This window comes from Grammomys surdaster, unplaced genomic scaffold (assembly GCF_004785775.1).
Source record: "Grammomys surdaster isolate TR1022 unplaced genomic scaffold, NIH_TR_1.0 213, whole genome shotgun sequence".
Lineage (NCBI taxonomy): Eukaryota > Metazoa > Chordata > Mammalia > Rodentia > Muridae > Grammomys > Grammomys surdaster.
The window spans coordinates 5,018,776-5,038,921 of NW_021604658.1; the positions used below are offsets into that span (position 1 = coordinate 5,018,776).

The following is a 20,146-nucleotide window of genomic DNA, read 5'->3' on the forward strand; positions in this document are numbered from 1 at the left end:
GCAACGTCTCAACACTGCACACACTCTCTCTACCATGTATTTAATAAATAGCATGTGCCCAACCAGGCCAAGAGCATTAAAGGCGGTGAGATTATGAGGCTGAAGGCAGAGAAGGCCAAGAGGAATCAAATACATCAACAGCTATGTGTTTGCCTTCACTAAGTCCACTTTCATTAAGGAAAACTAGGGCGACTCTGCAGGGCTGGATGACTATGGGTGTTCCTACAGAATGTGGACAGTGAGACAGGACCCAGGGCTTGCAAAACAGCTGATGGTACAGCTGCTTCTGGTTCTCTCTGGCTCAGAAACAAGAGGTAGGGCCTTGGTGTAATTCTCCTCCTCCCCTTCAGTCCTCTACACTCTTTAAAGGAATTCCCACCATCTTCTATGCTATTCTAGTAAAGGCTGTGAAAGCTTACGTCAAAACATGCTGCGTTTTCCCCAAGGATGCTGGCAGCCACATCAAATCAAGTGAGATCAAGAAAGGATGCCGTACTCCCATACACTTGTCAGCCTCCCTTTCCTGAGACCTCCCAAATGATGAAGAAATTCCTGAAGGATATTTTAAAAATTAGTTCCATGGTGCCCCAAGTCATGAGACCAGGGGCTAATTAGTTTTTTTTTCCACAGGGTCCCCTGATGTAGTTTAGACTGGTCATGATCTATGGTCTTGCCTCAGCTTTCTCATTGCAAGGAATACAGCTGTGTGCCACTGCATCTGGCTAGTGTCAGTGATCTTTAGATTTTATTTGTTTATCAGACAGGTTTTCACATAGTCCAGACTGCCTCAAACTTGCCATGTAGCCAAGGATGGCCTTCAAGTGTTCATCATCTTGCCTCTACCTCCTATGTGCTAGAATTACAACTATGTGCCACTATGCTTGCCTCTTCAGTGAACTGAGAAAAAAATTTTTTTTCTCCTGTAGGAGCCAAGGTCATCAGCCAAATTGTCAGGGAGTGGAGACAGCATGGGTCCCAGGATTGATATGCAAACAATGCACTGTGGAGATGGTCCTACCCAAAGAGTAGATTACCCAAGGCCACACTACCACATTAGAGGAAAGACGCCCAAGCAAGGAAGCCATCATGGAGGATGAAGTCTTCCTTCTGCTCCCTCCTAAAGAGCTGGAAGCCCAAGGACCACAATGCACCATTGGTACCAGGAAGGCAATCCAGAGAACCCATATATCAAGAGCTAAACACTCAGTCACAGACCAGCATCTTGTGGTTTTGACAATCATTTAGAAGTAATAATTGTGGAGTGGGGGAGAGGGCTTGCGGCACCAGCGTGAGGACCTAAGTTTGACTCCTTAACGGCCACATAAAAATGGAGGTGGCGACCTAAGGTGTTATGTGCAAGTCCAATGCCCAGAGCAGAGAGGAGGATCCTTGGGGATACAGGATAGCCAGTTTAGCTGAATTGATGAGCTCCAGGACCAGTGAGAACCCTGTGCTTCCCCACGCATGTAGCACACACATGCATGCACACATGCATCCATCCATCCTCTTACATGTACACAGATCTATTGAGACGTAATTTCCTCTATCGAGTGTGTATCCTCACAGTTACACTCTGATAAACTTACCACAGATTGACAACCGTACACCCATTGTATTTACCACGCCCAGTCTTTTGACTTGCACAACTTAGTGGCAGCAAGCTACACACAAGACTTGCCTGTGCCCCTTCCTGACAGAGAACATGGCTGTTCTCTAACAAGCTACTGCTCAGGAGCTGCCCCTGCCCAGTTACTTCAGGGAGTGTGACACTGTAAATTGCCAGCCTGGGAAAAGATCCAAACTCAATCGTCAAAGCAGTGTCTACTGAATACACACGGCTGTCTCACTGCTGTTAAGTAGAAAACTAGTGGGGTCAAGCCAGTGTACGCCGGGAACAATCTTGTCTACCATAACACAGTCTCTAAGCTCAATATGCAGCCAACTTCAGATCCCCCTGCCTCCACCTCCTGATTGTTAAGTGCTGAGTTCACGCATGTGCACCACATGCCCAGTTTTATGCAGTACTGGGGAATTGAACCCAGGGCTTCATGCATGCTAAGCAAGCACTCTATCAACTGAGCTACACTCCAGCCCTACCATATTGTTTTAATTACTGTAGCTTTATGCAGTACTTTGGGATATAGTCAAAGTAGTGTTTTCTTATTTTCCTTTTTTAAAAACAGTATTTTCTCTCCCATTTCTATTTCTAAGATAAGTTTTAGAATCACACAGTTTCTAAGGAACAATAATAGGATTTTTCTTGTAAACTCTGTTAAGCCTAAAAAATTAATCTGAGGAGAATTAATAGATTGGCCATTTAAAAATCATTCTCAATGGCACCGTGCTGTCTTTCAAGTTCTTCAGTATAGCTCTACCTGCCTGAGTTATTTTCTCAGACAAGTAGATACAATTCTTTGTAAGAGCATGAAAAGTTTAATACATTTAAGACTAAGCCAGTAATGATTTAAACAGCAGCAAATCTGAAAACACATAAAGAGCTTATCAAACAATATAGAAGAGGGACCCTTAGCCAAGCCAAATGAAAACCCATTAAAACTAGACAGCCCATGTGCCTGAATGGAATTTTACCATTAACGACCATTTATCCCATTTAATTAGTATTTTCCTGACACACAATAACTTGCACTAAAATACCGTTCTCTCGCCTTGAAATTTCTAATTATTGTTGCGACCCACACCATTACGCATCTCCTCCGCTTTCTCCATCCTTCATGCCATTTAAGCGGTGAGATTTTCAATTATCTACGCAGGGCGGACAGAGATACCTTTAAGGAAAGGGGCATAATATGTAACTCAATTTCTCTAAAAGCCAGGAGAGATCATTTTTAGTCAGAACAAACATACTTTGTCTTTCATCATTTTTTTTTTTTTGCAAATAAAGAGTAAAACAGGCTATTTAAAACATCCATTTAAATGCAAATTTTGATATCCCAAGAGGAAAATGTTAATCATTTAAATAGACAGGATTAGTGCCCACCCTTGCTACCCTTCAGTTCCTCTCCTAAGTTTTAGAAAAATGTAGCCCAAGTCCACACGAGTTAAGGAAGCAAGGAGTCCTTAGGTCACAAGAACGCTCACTGAGCCAAGCAGGCTGAGACAGAGACAGGGGTACAGTCCTGTGTCCTGTTTGAGGAAGAGGACAGACAGACAGTTTCAAGCACATCATGAGCTAGGCTCAAGGCAAGATAATGCTACATGCTCAACAGATTGCCAAGACCACCACAAAGGTGACCCTATCGACCTAGAAGATGAGGGAATGGCAGCTTAGACAGGTAAACTGAAACTCGAATGGATTCAGTTTGCCCAACTGCTAGGTGACTTCAGGTGAGTCGGGCTGTCACAGCCCTCATCCCTGGCCCAGGGTGCTCCCCCAGCCCCACACCTATGCAGACTCACCCAGCCCCACACCCATGCAGACTTACCCAGCATCCCCATGCCAAGCATGAACGCATCCATGGTGTACGGCAGCCCCCGGGCCCGGCCTCGTGTCCCAGGTGGGAACATGACTTCTTTCGGCTGAGCTTTCTTACATTCTACCTGTTAAACAGAAAAGGAGAACAAATGAGATGCAAATGAATTCCACGTAAATGTCAGATTGCAGAACCGATCGGGTTACGAGCTGTTATTTTTAGCCTTGCTCCTTACTCACTGTAAAAATCGCTGTGCTGAGTAAATGGCCTGCAAAATAAATATTTAAGAAACCACACCACTTGTGCAAATCCTGCTTTGGAAAAACCTACAAGGATGAAATTAGGTTCTGGAAGGGCAGTGAGGACGCCAGCAAAAGATACACACGTGGGGCTGCAACCCGGTACAGAAGACATGATGGCCATGGAGGACGCAGCAGCTGAGGGACTGGCCTGCAGATACCAGCAGCAGCAATTATAATCATCTTTCATGGTTGCTTGGTCTTTTAGACAGACTTCTTGATGGTCCTGCATGCCAGGGACTCCTCACATCAGGCCATCTTATGACATAGGGAGGGTACTGAGTCCTGGCTCCCAGATGAACACTGAACACCAGAGGCTCAGAAGTAATATACCACAGTCCACTCCCCATCAGGTAAAGGCCATGCAGCCACATGTTACAATTGTCAAGTTAGTGACGCCACCATTCCCTTGGGACCCATACCACCACGCTTCCCCAGGGAGTCCTGAGATTTAACACGGACTCTGCTCCTATGGATCGCTGGCTTTGCATTGAGCACTTGTGTCTTTTAGTGGTTGCTGATCTTTCCATTCATCTTCTGCCTCCCAAATCCCCCCATCTCACTCTACTCATGCACACAGAGGTCACTTACTGAACATCCTCTACCTAAATAAAATAGAAACCTTAGGGCCAGGGAGATGGCTCAGTGTAAGGTCACTTTCCATCAACCCCTGATGTCGTGTGCTCATTCTCCGGGACTCACATGGTGGGGGGAGAGAACTAACCGACCCTTCAGAGTTGTCGTCTGATCTCTACGCATGTGTCACATGAGTTCCAACATAAATAAAGACAAACAGTAAAAACCTGAACGTCTAGGAAATAATTCTGTGGCCTGCAGGAACTCCGTATGGTTTGACAGGAGTGCCTGGGCTTGCTCAGCATTCCTGCTTTTAGTTTTCAGGTGAATTTAACAAGCGCCGTTGGCTGTAAATCAAGCCCATTGCTGATAAAGATGGGCTGGGCAGGGCAAAAGCAGGGCACTTAGAGCAGCCAACAGAAAAAGCCTTGGAGCCTGACGGTGACAGAGGAAGAGGAATTGGGCATCTTATTTAAGAGCAGTCTAGGGACACATGGTATAGGGGCAAAAGCTCCGCTTGGCTCAGCAGCTGCCAAAGGTATTGTTGTATCATAGGAGGACACTGTGGCTGCTTATGGTGTGTCTGAGGCAGCCAGAGTGAACTAGATTGGGTGCAGTATACATTGCTTAAAAGAGGGACTACACAGAAGATCTGTTTTGGAGATACACTCATCCTAGATACTCTAATTAAAAATAGTGTAGTAACAGTCAGGCCTTTAAACCAGGCTCTTAGGAGGCAGAGGCAGGGTAGATCTCTGTGAGTTCAAAGCCAGCCTGGTACAGACTGAGTTCCAGGACAGCCAGGGCTGCACAGAGAAACCCTGTCTTGAAACACCCCCAAACCACCCCCTCCCAACAACCTTTAGTAATTATAAAGCCAGGAGTGGTAGTATATGCCTGTAATCTAAGTACTTGGCATGTTGAAGCAGGAGGATTACACATCAGAGAAAAGTCTGGGTTATGCAGCAAGGTCTTGTCTCAACAAAGAAAAGACAGAATAGAGCAGAACAGAATAGAAGGAGAAATCCCCTCAGTGATTAAGTGGAAAATCTGACCTAAAAGAGTAACTCTGAAACCATCTAACAGATATTATTCTTGCTCTTCAAACAATGGTAACTACAAATGTCTTTAAAAACAGACAAAACCCACTCAAAATGCATGACGGATATGCTTACACTAGACCTTTTTTTGTAGAAGAAAAGAGCATGATGAAAGAGAAACAGGTAAGAGACGGGAACGGGCAACTCACAAGCAGATCGTGCAGGAGTATGTATGTTCAAAATAAGGTGTTTTGGGGAGCCAGGGGGTGGTTCAGTAGGTAAAGACACATGGACTTGAGTTCAAAAGTCCAGAGCCCACGTAAGACCTGGACATGTGGCTGGAACACTTGTAATCTCAGCAGTCCTACTGGGGAAATGTCTCCATTTAGGAGACATTGTGGGCCAGCAAAACTAGTAGCAGGGGAAAATGAGATTCTGTCTCAAACAAGGTAAGGGGACAAGGACTGACAGGCACGGTCGCTCTCTGATCACCACACGTGTGATGTATACAGTTGTCCTCTGATCAGCACACACGTGATGTGTGTATATACAGGGTATATTTTCATCCATTAGATGGGTATCGAGGACAGCAAGGTTTGAAGTAAGAGTCCTGAGGGTGTGGGGAGGGAGGAAGGTACAGTACTTTTCCCATTGTTGTGACCAATGGGAAGAAGCAATGTAAGCAAATAGGGTTTTATTTTGGCTCACAGTTTGGTGGGGGAAGGCATAACCATAGTTGTGAGGTGGCTAACCCTATTGCTTCTGTTGTCAGGTGGTAAAGAACAAGCAAAATAGGGGACTGGGCTATACAGACACCGAGGCCTGGGGGTTGGAAAGATGGCTCAGGGGTTAAGAGCGCTTATTAGAAATGTGGTGTGGTGGTACATGCTTTTAATTGTAGCACTTCGGAGAAACAGGCAGATTTCTGTGAGTTTTAGGCCAGTGTGATCTACATAGTGAATACCAGGCTAGCCAGGGCAACATAGTGAAATTCTATCTCAAAAAGAAAGAAAGAAAAGTGTGTATTGCCCTTCCAGAGGACTGAATTTTGAGTCCAGGCAGCTCACAACTTCCTGTAACTTCAGCTCTAGGGTATCTGGGACCTCTGGCCTCTACTTGTGCCTGCATATGCCTTGTGTGTATATGTGGAAACATACCCTATACACCACAACCCAGACAGACAGACAGACAGACAGACGAATTAAAAATAAATTCTAAAACAGTAACAAATCGAGAACCCTCCAGGGCTCAGTCCCCTAAAGGTTCCCCAGAGTCCCACCATCTGGGGGCCAAGTGTAGAGCACATTTCACATTCAATCCACAGCAGGTGGAAACTGGCACTTTGATTTTCCTGAAGGGCAACTGGTAACATATAAAAACCTACTATGAGCCCATCCATCTTTTGGTTTAATAGTCCTGCATGTTGGAATCTGTACTGTTGAGAGTCTATGAACGAGGCTGCTTGCCAGCTGTAACAACAACAACAGCAACAATTGAACAGCAGGGACTGTGGCTGGTGAGAGAGGATGGCTCTGTGTGGGTAAAGGCTCTTCTTGCCACCAAGCTTGACCACCTGAGTGCTGTCCCTGGGACTCAGATAGTGGAAGAAGAGAGATACTGCAAGCTGTCTTCTAAGACGTCCCCAACTCCCCACATTGTAATAAAAAAACAAAACAAAACAACAGGAAATAGGGTGAAGCCTAAAAAGCTGGCTCAGCAGTTAAGAGCATTTGTTCTTTCAGAGGACCTAGGTTCAATTCCCAGTACCCCCATGGTGACTCACAACCATCAATAACTCTAGTTCCAAGGGATTCAACAGCCTACTCTGACCTACATAAGTACTGGGCGTGCATGTGCTATATAGACAGGCATGCAGGCAAAATCATTCATATACATAAAATAAATCTTTAAAAGTTTTTTTTTTAAAAAAAAAGCACAAACAAACCACAAAACTAACTGGGGACTGAAGAAGCTGGGTATGGCTCAGCACCAATGATAAGCACTGGGGACCTCCTAGGTCCAGGCAAACCAGGACACTAGTTATTCTAACTGCAGGAAGACAAACATAAATGGCAGTGATCTTGTAGAAAAAAAAAGACAAGTATATGTATTGTATTAAAAATATTAAAAAGATCTACCAAAGCTGTCAGGAGTAGCTTTAAAAAGTATTGTGTATTTTGTAACTGTTTATTTAAAGTCTCCTGCTACCTACTGGTTGCATGCTACATGTTTTCATAAAACAATGTAACAGCTTGTCATCAATAGGGTTGGGGGGGTGGATTCCTCTTGCACGTAGGAGAAATTTGATTAAGAAGGAATAAACTGGACCACATCCGGTCTTTTAGATTTCTCCTCATTGCTCAGGCATGGTGATTAGCCCTAGTCCCTGCCTTTGAGCCCCGATCCTGGGTGCTGGAGGCTGAGAAGTCGCCTTTGCTGGAAGCTGCCCCAGCACAGGAAGATGGGCGTGCCCTGAGCAGGCAGGCAGATAATTACCTGTGGGTGACACGAGGATGGGAATAATGCAGCTAACCAGCTCGCGTCCTAGCAGGCCTATCAGTGGCAATCTACTGCTTTGTCTTATGAAAACCTGCTGCCTGTTCCTAGGCAACCCGATCAACGGAAATTTCTGGTTTATACAATTTTCATTTAGGGAACAGAAAGGTTAACTAACTGTAATAGAAGTATTTTAAACAAACCCACCTACTAACTCTTCCTAGCACTGAGCAGGGCTGGCAGCTCAGCTGAATTCTGTTGTCTTTGCTGGTGGCATTTTGGCAGCACCCACCACAGGAGCTCTGTCAACCACCCGTCCTGTCACAGTGAGTGCACTCTAAGGCCAGAGGCCATGGCATGTGAACCCTCTAGAGGCTCAGCCTGTCCTGGGCATTTGAGTGACAGGAGAGGCATTGGACACAGCAGGGAGCCTGGTCTGGCCAGCAGTGAAGAGATTCTAGAAAGACTTCTCAGAACCAGAGGGCTGCTTGTACAGTCTATCCCCACTGCCTGCCCCTGGGGAGTCTGACTGACTTAATTCTAGGATGTGGAAGAGCTCAGAGCCAGGATGTGGGGGAGCCACTGAAAAACAAGTGAGCCCCTGCTCTGAGAATTTCCATTCTGTTGAGAAGACACCCCCAGTTTCTTGTTCATCAAGGATATAGACAAGAGCTCTCTGAACATCAGACTGTCTTAAGACGCCCCACCCCCACCCCCTTTTTCATTTTCCTTTCTCAAGGCAGGGTTTCTCTGTGTAGCCCTGGCTGTACTGGAACTCTCTCTGTAGGCCAGGCTGGCTTCGAACTCACAGAGATCTGCCTGCCTCTGCCTCTCATGTGCTGAGACTAAAGGCGTGCGCCATCGCCACCTGGAGTCACTTTCAGGCTTGTCACTTCTCCATCTCTAGAGCGCATGCACACACACACACACACACACACACACACACACACACGCTATCTTCTACTGTACCAGTGGCAAGCCAGGGCGCTTGACCCCAGATCTAGAGGGGGAGATCAGAACCAAACAGGAAACCCAATCCACCTGCTTGGTTCTGGTCTTAAACTCAGGTCATCTGGTTTTGTTTTGTTTTTTTGTTTGTTTTGTTTTGTTTTTCGAGACAGGGTTTCTCTATGTAGCCCTGGCTATCCTGGAACTCACTCTGTAGACCAGGCTGGCCTCAAACTCAGAAATCTGCCTGCCTCTGCCTCCCAAGTGCTGGGATTAAAGGAGTGGCCCACTACTACCCAGCTAACTCAGGTTATCTGGACACGAGTCATGCTCCAGACATCAACAACCATGCATAAAATACCCCCAAACCTAGTGGGCTTGTGCAACCACAGACTGTCTTCCTCGGGTCTCTGAGTTGATGCTGTTTGGCTGGGCTCCATCTCCTATGGAGCTGTGGTCAGATGGTGGCTAGGACTGGAGCCAGAGAAAGCCTTGACTGAACTGAGGGTCTAAGAAGGATGATGCAGAGCTACGCATACAGCTTCTCCAAGGCACCTGGCTTTGTCACAACATGAACGTTCTCAGAGACTCTGCAGGAGCTAAAGGGCGTGCACCATTGGGATTCACACCAGCTTCCACCACTTTCTACTATGTGCTCTATGCCAGCTGAGAGCCAGTGTGGGAGGACAGTGTGTAAACAGCTGGAACTGAAGACCTAAGGGCCATCTTTGGAGGTCACTGATGTGCGGGGATCAGACAGGAGGAAGACATTCTACCCATCTAGCCGTCTGCCGGCTGGGTTCTCAGGGTAGTGGGCACTGAGGTCTGCTGAAATCATGGAGATGCAGGCAGAACATACAAGCTCCCTTCCCACTGCAGCCAGGGGGAGGGAAGGGCATAGATCTGGAGAAGTACCTTCCACTTTAGTCCCGAGCTTTTTCCAACTTTTGGCTACTGTCACTGGTTTAAGAACGGTCTACTCAGAGCATGTGGAAGGAAATGGGCCAGTCTGTGTGGCTCTGTACTTGACAGAGGCCTCAGAGGCCCACTTGTGACTGACAGACAACTCATTCCAGGAGTGGGCCCCTACTTCCGAACCCCAGAGACAGCAAAGCTACAAAACAACCCGCAGTCGGGGCTGAAAATGTGCTTTGAAATTTCATTCTTTAAATATGCTGCTCAACTTGACAAATGGGCCTTGGAGGACAGGCAAGTCTTTCTTGTATCCCTCAGGATCCTGGCTTCAAAATGAGGCCTTAACAGAAGATTCTTTACCCCCGGGACAACGGAGGCAGCAGCATGCTCCTGTAACGGACATGCCAAACACCTACTCTGAGTTTATAAGGGTTACTGCATGTCTGTGAAGCTTGTTTGGGTGAGAGAGCGCTTCTCATTGTCAACCACCTCACTTCCTTCTCCCCCCCTCCATTCCCCCATTCCCATTGGCAGTGCTGGGTATCAAACCCAGGGCCTCGTGCATGCCAGGCAGATGCTCTTCCACTGAGCTATAACCCAGCCCTATTGTCTCTAACTTGTTATTCAGGCAGAACTTCAAACTTAAAGACAGCTCAAAGAACAGCTGGTTTTGCCAGCGCTGCTCCGTTAGCATTCTGTCACACACACACCTCAGCATTTGCACGCACTCCCTGTCTGTATCTGGAGGGGTGGGGTGGGTTTATGTCTCAAGTTTGAGAGCATGCTGCATACAAAGGACTAGACTCATGGGTTGGGCACTTAAACACACATATTGCTCTGGGGATCCCCAGCATGCCAAGAAAAGGGAATTCTAAAAAAACTTCTTACATGAAGCTATGTTGCAAACTTTGTGGCTTGCAAGCTCTAAACACGGGAATAGTTTTTTACATAACCAGAACGCTTACTAGTTTCAACAGGGACACAATACTTTAATCTAGCTTTTATAATCCTTTTGTCAATGGACTCAACGATGCCCCTTAATGGCAGTACATCTACCTACTGTTAAAAAAGGGTTCTGCTTTGCTGTCTATGTAGGCAGGTTGTCCCCAAATGCATGCTATTCTTATGTTAGCCTTCTGAGACGCCAATACTATAAGCTCATGTCACTGCCTCCTGAATGTACTATGCTTTAGAATAAGCATGCCAGGGAGCACTGGTTTGGGAAAGTCATCAGAATTTCTATGGGGAGGGATTCCCTATGGCTGCTCCTGTACAAACCAACTTGAACTCACTGCGGCCACTGGGTGTCTGTGGGGGAGAGCCAGGGAGTCTGAGAAGGAAGCCAATCTCTAACGAATGAAAAGACCTGTTTTTCCTGCTTCCTCATCAATGGTCCAGTCAGCACACAATTCCAGGGATGGATGAAAAGACAAGAGCTGTACCTGTGGCCTTAGGTGTCACCCTCAACAAAGCAGGGCTCTATCTGGCCTGAAGAGGCCAGTGTGTACAGACAGATCACGTTAGGAACTGTTCGTTTCTCAAGGAAACCAGAGGCCCGGTTTCAAAGGATAAAATTCCCCAGTGCGCAGATACTGACCTTGACTGGCTGGCTGGCAGGAAGGGGTGGGGGAAGAGAGAACTCAGGGAGGCTGTCCCCGTGGCTTTTATGCTGGTGCCTGCCTTTGTATAGAGATTCCTGACAGACCCAAGAGGCCTGGCTGGGCCTTGGCCCAGGATCAGCTTGGCCTCCTCCTTAATCAACCGGCAGCTCCCTCCTAGTTGGTTCTAGAGGATTCCAGGTAAATCTGCTCATCTGATGTTCACAAACTAACCGATTTGCAGGTATCCAGAAAGGGGGCGGGAGGGAGCATTGTATAGGTACAGGATTTTCCCAGAATCTGGTAGTCACACAGATGTCTCCACAGGGTGGGGGCAGAGAGCACTTTACTCGTCCATGCTCAATCACTGCCATTCAATGCAAAGATCTTCAATCCTCCTAGCCACTGCCCTTCAGCCCTCTCTACCCATCAGAGGACTTTCTGAGGACCTACGGAAAGCAAGATCCTTGGCGGGGCTCTTGTAAGCTCATACTCAAAACCCAGAGGGGATCTGGTGGCCAAGCACCAGAGAACCGGCTGTACGTGGCATGTACATACAGCCATGTCAAAAGACTACAAAGAGGTTCTCGAGGACATAGGACCCTCGTGATGATACAAAGGGGGACGACTGTAGTAAAGGCAGCAACGGACAAGCGGGCAGAAGAGATGACAGCAACCAGTTATGCCGTCCACCTTCAGATACATGCTAGACATAAACGACCTGGAGCCATGGGTGGGAAGCATCAGAATCCAGTTCCATTTGCAGAGTAGGTTCAGTATGTTACTCTAGAGAAGAAAAGAACATGTCGTTCATACATCACTATCTGGCACCTGCTAGGCAGTCACACCACTGCAGTGTGTGTGTGTGTGTGTGTGTGTGTGTGTGTGTGTGTGCGCGTACTGAGTAAGATATTTCCTTGTATTGTATAATACAAATATAGAGTAGTTATTCAGCAGAGTGTGTGACACACGGCATCCTTAATCAATGTCCTCTACTCTCAATTGCTGTATTGCACACGGACTTCATCTACTTGGTGGGGCAGCCTAATTGGCCTCCTCTCTGATAAAGAAACTGAAGCCTCAAGGAAAAAGCAAACAAACAAACTAGCAAACCACCATTTCCGGGGACAGACAGTATCCAGTCACGGGGCTCCCAACGTCAACGATGGGTCCTGCCCTCTCGGCCCCTCCTGAGTCCTCTAGGCCCACTCTACGCTATTTCTTCTACAAAATCACCCCAACTCCAGCTTCCAGAGTTAGTCTCCTCACCACTTACAGAATTAATTTCATCCACTGTTTCCTCTGCTTAGTGTTTTTATTAAAACCAGCGATGGCAAAGTGAAGTAGGTCATAAAGCACTGATATTGAGTGCCGAGCAAGGCAGGGTAGTGTGTGGACACAGAGAGGGATACGAGGGCATGCGACTCTTCTCTTGGAAGTGCTCAGAGTCTGGGTGATAGGGAGAGAGCAGCCGGAGTCTCCAGCCGCCAATGCTTCTGGAGACATGATCCCTAACAACGACACCCTAGTCCCAGGGCAGGCTGAGTCTCGTGTGTCAGAGAGTACAGCTCCCTGCTCTGGTTCAGCTCTACCTCTGGGCTCTGGGGTTGAGCACAGCTGGCTTCTCTACACTCAGACCCCTCATCTGTAAGGCAGAGCCTGTCAACAGCACCTCTCCTACTGGAGCAAAACCTACATAAAGCCCTTGCACCAGAGAAGACTGTAACACCCTGCTAGGTGAAGAGTCTACAGGAAAACCTCCGAAGAAGGTAAAGCCAGTTCATACCTGTGCTCATTTTGATTCCAAAGTACAAGAAAGAAAGCAGCTGCCCCTCCCACCTGCAGGCCTAGCCCTATTCCTAATGGACGGTTCCACCCCCTAACCCCCATCCCCCAACCAGGTAATCCCAGCTCCCTGCATTCATCAGCAAGGTGTGTTAGGGGAGCTGGCAGGCTGTACTATTTGAGGAAAGAGCTGACGACAGTAACACCAGCTGTTCTTCTTTGTGTGGGCACCTGCAAGGGCATTTCAAAGTGAAGAGGAAGCTTGGCCCCCGGCAGGTGTCCAAAGCTGGGTGTAAGACAGAGTGGGTGTCTACCCCAGCCCAGAGCCAGCTTCTCTTAACCAGGCAACAGTCTCCCTGTAGAGACAACAAGGGAAGGTGCCCTTTCAGCAGCAGCCTGGAGCTCTGTGTATATGGGGTGGAGCAGCTGCCAGAAGAGGTTAAAGAAAGGACCCTGAGACAAAAAGCCTGGAGAAGACACAGGAAGGCTTCTTCCAGGGGCTTCTGTGTGCTCCCCTTGAAAGAGTTGGTGGGGGCTACACCAGCTGAGCAGGTGTGGAAAACCTAGAGGTTCAATGTCCTGCCTCCATTTCCTCTCCATCCACTGGCCTGACAAGAGGACCAACCAAGGGCAATGGGGAGAGGCTCTGACTGGGAGGCTACCTCCCCACAGGCTAAATTACTTCTGCCTAAAGAGCAGCACATATTTCCCACAGACCAGCCCCATTTCCCCTCCACTTCTCCCAGGCTTCTGCCAGCACACCAACTGTTTGGCTCTCATTAGCAGAGCCTGTACACAAACGGGCGTGTGCACACATGCGTGTGTGATGTGTAGGGCTCCCTCTCCCACATAAACATGGGATTCGTTTATTAAATGCCTCTCTGCCATTTCCTTTTTTGCCTTCATCCTGCTTGTTTAATATTGCATTTGACATTCTCATTTTATAAATGGCAACAGCAGCAGAATGGATAGCTAAAATTAGCTCACGGGTGAGGGCGCCGCCGCAAATAGCATCGTGAGCACAGAAGCCCAGTTAATTCCACCCACCCACCCCCACACTTTTGGGCTGGTTCCTGACTGAGATTTCAGTCTTTGGCGATGAGGACGATGCCTGAAGGGGAGGGGGAGGGTAGAGTCACCAGGCATTCTGCCAGAAGCATGGCACAGATGCTGACCCTAGCCTCAGGAAGGTTCCAAGGGCCAGACTGGCCTAGCACTGTGGTCCTGATTTGGAGAGGCCAACTCAGCTCTCTGCTGTGCCTTGCACCTCAGTGTTACGCTCTAAGGCTTGGTCCCTCAAGTGTGCTCTGAGCTGAAGAGGGTAGGCTGAGGATCAGGGCAAGTTTTGCTCCTGGAAGTGAGCTCTCATTCAAAGAATGACTCAGGCAAAGGCTCTGATTCAGGTTTTCTGGGACCTAAAGAACCCAGTGTCATGGGGTTAGAGAGACGGTTTAATGCTTAAGAGGCCTTCTGTCAGAGGATCTGAGTTTCATTCTCAGCACCGACATCAGGAGGCTCACAATGGTCTGTAACTCCAGCTTCTGGGAACCTAACAACCTCTTCTGGCTTCTGCACGCAATTGTACATATATGTGCACAGAAAATAAAATAAAATCTTAAAAAAAAAAAAAAAAAAGAATCCCATCTCAGGACTCTGCTGCTTGTTCCAGAGACTGTATCCCTCTCATTTCTGGGGAACTAACTCCATTAGGCGCCGGAAGTACCTAACTCCCATGGGGATTCAGGAACCAGTCCTGTCTGGTCCTGCAGCCTTCTTCCCTAAGGATCTCATATTTACTCAATCAAAATGATTCTGAGAACGATGATAATGATGATAATTAAAGAGATCGAACACTATGATGGCTTAGCTCTGCCAACCTTACATAATCTTCATCTCTGCAGTAGTTACCTGTAGGTCCCGTTCTTAAGAAGGGGGACAAACACAGAAGTTAACTTGCCCAAGGTCATGAAGCTGGCGTGCGCCAGTGCACTGGACTGTGACATGCTCAGCAGGGGGTCTGCGGTGCCATATGACAGGGAGGCACAAGGGGTGGACAGCACTGCCCTCTGACTTTTGCTCCTTTCTCCGCTTCGTCATGGTTGGGTGCCCTCCTATGCATGCAGGCACTCGGACAGCCCGCTTCCTCAAGCCCCACCGTCTGTTAGTGGCACCCTCTCTTTCTCTGCTTCACAAACCACTATTCTATGGTAAGCCTGGCTTGATCGTTCAGTTAAACCCCTTTCCTCAGGACCCCAGAGGCAAGCATCACTCAGAGCGGGACTCCCTCTGAGCTAGTTTAGGCCTTAGTTGCAGATGATGGTCAGTATGTCAAATCCAGCTGGCTGCATCCTGTTTTTGTAAATTAGGTTTTATTTGAACACAGCCACACCCGCTCATTTCCATACTGTCTGGGGCGGTGTTTGGCCACAGTGGCGGGTGTTGAATAGCTGTGACGGAGACCATATGGTCCTTCAAGCCTCAAATATTTACTATCTGGCCCTTTATAGAAAGCTTGGCCCCTGGTTTAGACCAAACAGAGGTCACTTGCTGTCACCTGCTGTTACTAAGAATGTTTTCAGGAGAGCTGAATTCCTGCCAACCTTTCAGATTATAGATGTGACCACAGAGTAGGCAATGCCTCTGGGACGGGGAACAGAACCAGGGATTCGTCTGAGCTGCAGAGGGACGAAGTAGGTACAGGTATATGGCGGAGGATCACACAATAACCAGTAGTGAGTCTGCGTTTCTGTCTCAGATGCCAAAGCTCTCAGTGTCTCTAAATGACCCAGCAGGTCCTCACATTGTGATAGAAGGAACTAACCCTTTCTCCATTAAGGTATGTCTTATAGTAATTACAGTTTCAGCAGAAAGGCATGCTTCTGCAGAGAGGAGACTGGGTTTCTGGGAATTTCCAGGGTTAACTGATATTTTTCTGCTGAGAAAGAGACTGGCAGGTGATGCTGAGGGCACTAGCCTGGCAGGGGAGGTGAGGACCAAGGGTAGCCAAGTGTCCAACATACCTCCTCTCCATCACTGGGTGGTACCACAGCATCAGTGGTATCCATCATTAGTGGGCATGCACTGGTGCTTCCCTCAAGTCTTTACTGTGCACACAAATCACTACCTGGCTCTTGGATGCCAGTCTAGGAGGGCCAGAGACTCTGCATTCATCATTTCCTCCCATTGGCTGCCCACTCTGGGACCACCTGCTGACCACTGTGCAGGGTATATTGCTAGGATTCTGCTCACTCCAAGTCTGGGCTATACCTATGCTTAGTAGATTTCTGTAAGTGCAAATGTCTTAAACGAATAAGAAAAAAGGACTCCAAACTCTAACCACCAGACAGAAACTTAGGCCTGTCTGTCTTCCCTACCCCCTCCCCCTCCACTCCCGCCTTCCTTATGGTGGTACTGGTTCAGTGGGTAAAAGTGTCTGCCAGCAAACCTAACAATCTAAGTTTGATTCCTGGAGCCCACTTGAGAAAGACAGGATGGACTCCTTCAAGTTGTCCTGACTTCCATACATGTACCATGGTGCCCTTGCACCTACAAACACACAAATAGATACGTTTTTCTATTTTTTTTTGTTTTTAAAACCAAAAAAGATTAAAAACAAACAAACAAACAAACAAACAAATTTCAACTCTACCATGTGTGACTGTCCATTATACAAGTCCTTCCTTCCCACTGAGCTCTGGTGGTCCCCATGGAAGATTGGCAGTGCTTAAGCTTAGCTAGCATGCAGCACAAAAGGCGAGTGGGCAGTGGTGTGTCTGTGCCTAGATAGTACCAGCATGATACCTGAAGACACCAATTCCCTGTGAATGAGGTGTAGGAGAAGGTTCTACACCCTGGTGCCTTCCACACCACACCCTCCATGCTTACCCAATCGAGGTACAAACATCTCCCAACATAATTTTGAGATGAGGGCTGCGCCAGGCCTCTGATGAACCCAGAAGCTGACTGGCTATGTGTCAATTCTCACCTCCTTCCCAGTGGCTGCTTGGCACATCAGGAGGCTGCTTGCAGGCTGAGCTCTGGTGACTGACTAATCAAGCAAGTGTCCCTGCTGCTATGGGGCTGCTTCAATCAGGGGCAAGCCACCATGGGAGGCAGTTATTAGCTGCACCAGTGCTGGAGTTTGCAGAGTGGCCAGAAAGGAGGATCACGTGGCTGCTCTGTGGCTGCTCTGTGTCTGCTCCGTGCCTGCATTTGTGTGTTTACTGACAGACACATCTGCGTTTGTTCTGGTTGGGGCTGAGTCTCAGATCTTGTGGGTTGGAACTTTAGCTTGAGTGGCAGCCAGCTCTCTACCATGCTCCAAGGGAAGAGAGGCCTGGACACATGGCTGACCAGGACCTCTAAGCCTAAACTCAGTCCTCTTTCCTAGTTGGGAATCTGGCCTTCAATTAGGAGATCAAGAAACTACATGGGTTGAGGGGGAAGGGATGTTCAGTGGCCATAGGTAGCCTTATATGTCAGTAAGACCACCATTATAGTCCTTTTTAGTCTATAGAGGAAGGCCAGCCTCATGGATTCACCCATGAGTTCAGGAGTACCAGCCTTCTGGTCCTGAAATTCTGGGACTGCTACTTGCTGACTGTGTGGTCTTGGGCAAGCTACTTGCTTCATCTCTGCCTTGCCTGTCTCTAAAATGGGGGAAATGGTTTGATATCTTTTTTAATACTAGAAGGTATGTGACAATCACATCAGGCAAGATGTACCAAGCAAGTATCTAGCAACCAAAATGTCTACATTCTAAAATGTTAGCTGCTACAACCTGTAACAGGAAGTGCCATGTAGAGACTTCCTGCGCAGACTTCTACCCCACCTCACCCTAGAGACAATTTCCTCAACTTTTCAATAAATGGATACACAGGAAGCTGTTACATGATGGTCTTTCTTGGGCCTTTTGGCCTGTTCTAGCTCCAAGATGCTGAATGTATGGATGCATGCATATACGTGTGTGTGTGTGTGTGTGTGTGTGTGTGTGTGTATGTGTGTGTAGCTTTCAAGATAGGATTTCTCTGTGTAGCCCTTGACATTCTGGAACTCACTCTGTAGTCCAGGCTGGTCTCTAACACAGAGATCTGCCTGCCTCTGCCTCCTGAGTGCTGGGATTAAAGGCGTGCGCCACCACCACCAGGCACTGAAGAGCTTTTTTAAAAGCTCATGAGATTCACTAACCAAATTAGAGAAGAAACGGCTTTGGGAACTATGTATGCCTTTGAGTCAGGCTGTTGGTTGGTTCCTTACTGACTCCTTTAATCACTACAATTATTAAATTAAATCTGATGAATGCCAAATGGAAGCCACTGAGGCAAAGGTCCTGGATTCAAGTCCTCCCTCTGTCACTCAAGGCGGAGAGCCATCAGATCTTCGAATGTGAGAAAGTGGATGCACAGCTCCACTAAGGGGCCATGGGAAGGGTTGGAGGGTTGTGCTCTCCAGTTTCATAGCACAGAAGAGCAAACCCTCCCTTTTAGCATCTGCCTGGGCTTAGAGGTCTTCCAGTTTTGTCTTTCTGGGTGGCTCATTCAAATTCTGTCCATAGCACAGTTTAAATGCATTTCCTGTCTTGGTGAATCCAAAAGCAACTCAGGCTACAGCCTCCTCTGCCAACTCCCTTTAAATTCTCTTTCTTCAGAGCAGGCTGAAGGAAGGGCTTTCAAGATCATGACGCCTCCAACACGAGGCAAACACTGTGTGATGCCCTTTGCTCGTGCCAACATACCTAGCCTTCAACAACCTAGGGAAGTGGTAGTCTTGGCTCTGTTTGCTGGGGTTCAATGACCTAACTCTGCCCCTACTCCCCAGAACCTCTGATTTCTCCTCTGGGTAGGTGTAGGCTAAAAACTTCCATGGACACTTCAAAGTCTGTGGTCTGAACTCTTCTGTCCTTCTGCCTTCCCCATCTCTGTCTGCTTCTGATTTTGCTTATTGCCTACAGAACAAGCACAGTCCCAGATGAAAGGAAAATAGGAATTTTAGACCAGAGACATCACAAAGCCATTGAGTCAGCACTGCCTGCATAAAGAGTAGCGCTGAGGCGTGAGAAAGACCTAGGGAATGGCTACAGCATCTCTGGCTCCTAGACAGCATCTCTCTTTCATCCAACATGTCTTCATTCCAACTCCTCTGATCACCTCGGGGGCTCACCCTTTCATCTCAAGCTCAGACAAGGACCCGAAACAGCTTATAGAGCATCCAGGAAGCTCACAACCTATGGTCCTTCACAATGGGAAGCCCTGGGGCCAATCCCAGGATTTTGTTTTCCCTTCCGAAACAGGATGAACTGAAGGAATGCATGAATGGTACCTGCCTGCAATCCTTTGCTGTCTCTTCCACTCCCGGAGGCCCAACAACCTTTCTCCTCAGAGCCTGTCAACAGCAAGCTCTGGAGAGGCTAAACAAGGCATCAGTACACAGGTATTAGTTCTCCACCTCTTCAGTTTAGAGAGTAGCAAACAGCGACCTAAGATGGGAAAGGAGGTACAACTGGAAGGCAATAGCATCTGGAGGACAAAGTCCACAAAGCAACCTGTGCTGATTGATCTTCACCTATCTCCCTCAAACCACTTTAATGCCTATGCAGATGCCTCCAACATACACTATGCAAAGAAAGACTATTTTCATTTCAGATGCATATGATGGCTAGGAACAATATGAACAATATTATTTTAGTGCCCTGGGAAAAAATTAGCAAGTCAAATATTGAATCAAGCCTGCAGCACCACATGCTAAGCAGATTGCTTTGATCTTATCCACACTAAAAGCTCTATTATTGAATCTAAAGTTGGTGAACACATATCAGACCAATATACAATGCATATCCGAATGCATGTTTCCAAAGCAAGGAGTGTTTTGACAAAAGGGAGAAAATATCAAAGTCACAGCTGTGATCGAAGCCCAAATTTGACCTCCCAACCTCTTTTCTCTGGGCTGGAGGCTTTCCTGGCCAATCAAAATGTTTGTGCTCTTGGGGACCTACAGAGGATCCAGAAACACCTGCTGAGCATTCTCTCTCTCTCTCTCTCTCTCTCTCTCTCTCTCTCTCT

General features: G+C 47.5%; 1 protein-coding gene across 3 annotated transcripts in view; it reads right to left on the reverse strand.

Annotated features, from left to right (window-relative positions):
* The window catches only part of Msi2 (musashi RNA binding protein 2), a 368,246-nt gene that overhangs the window by 46,763 nt on the left and 301,337 nt on the right, over positions 1-20,146 (reverse strand). For all 3 annotated transcript variants that reach the window (XM_028772332.1, XM_028772331.1, XM_028772333.1), the window contains exon 9: positions 3,444-3,558. In XM_028772332.1, coding sequence (XP_028628165.1) covers positions 3,444-3,558 — 115 coding nt within the window. The remainder of the gene's footprint in view (positions 1-3,443; positions 3,559-20,146) is intronic.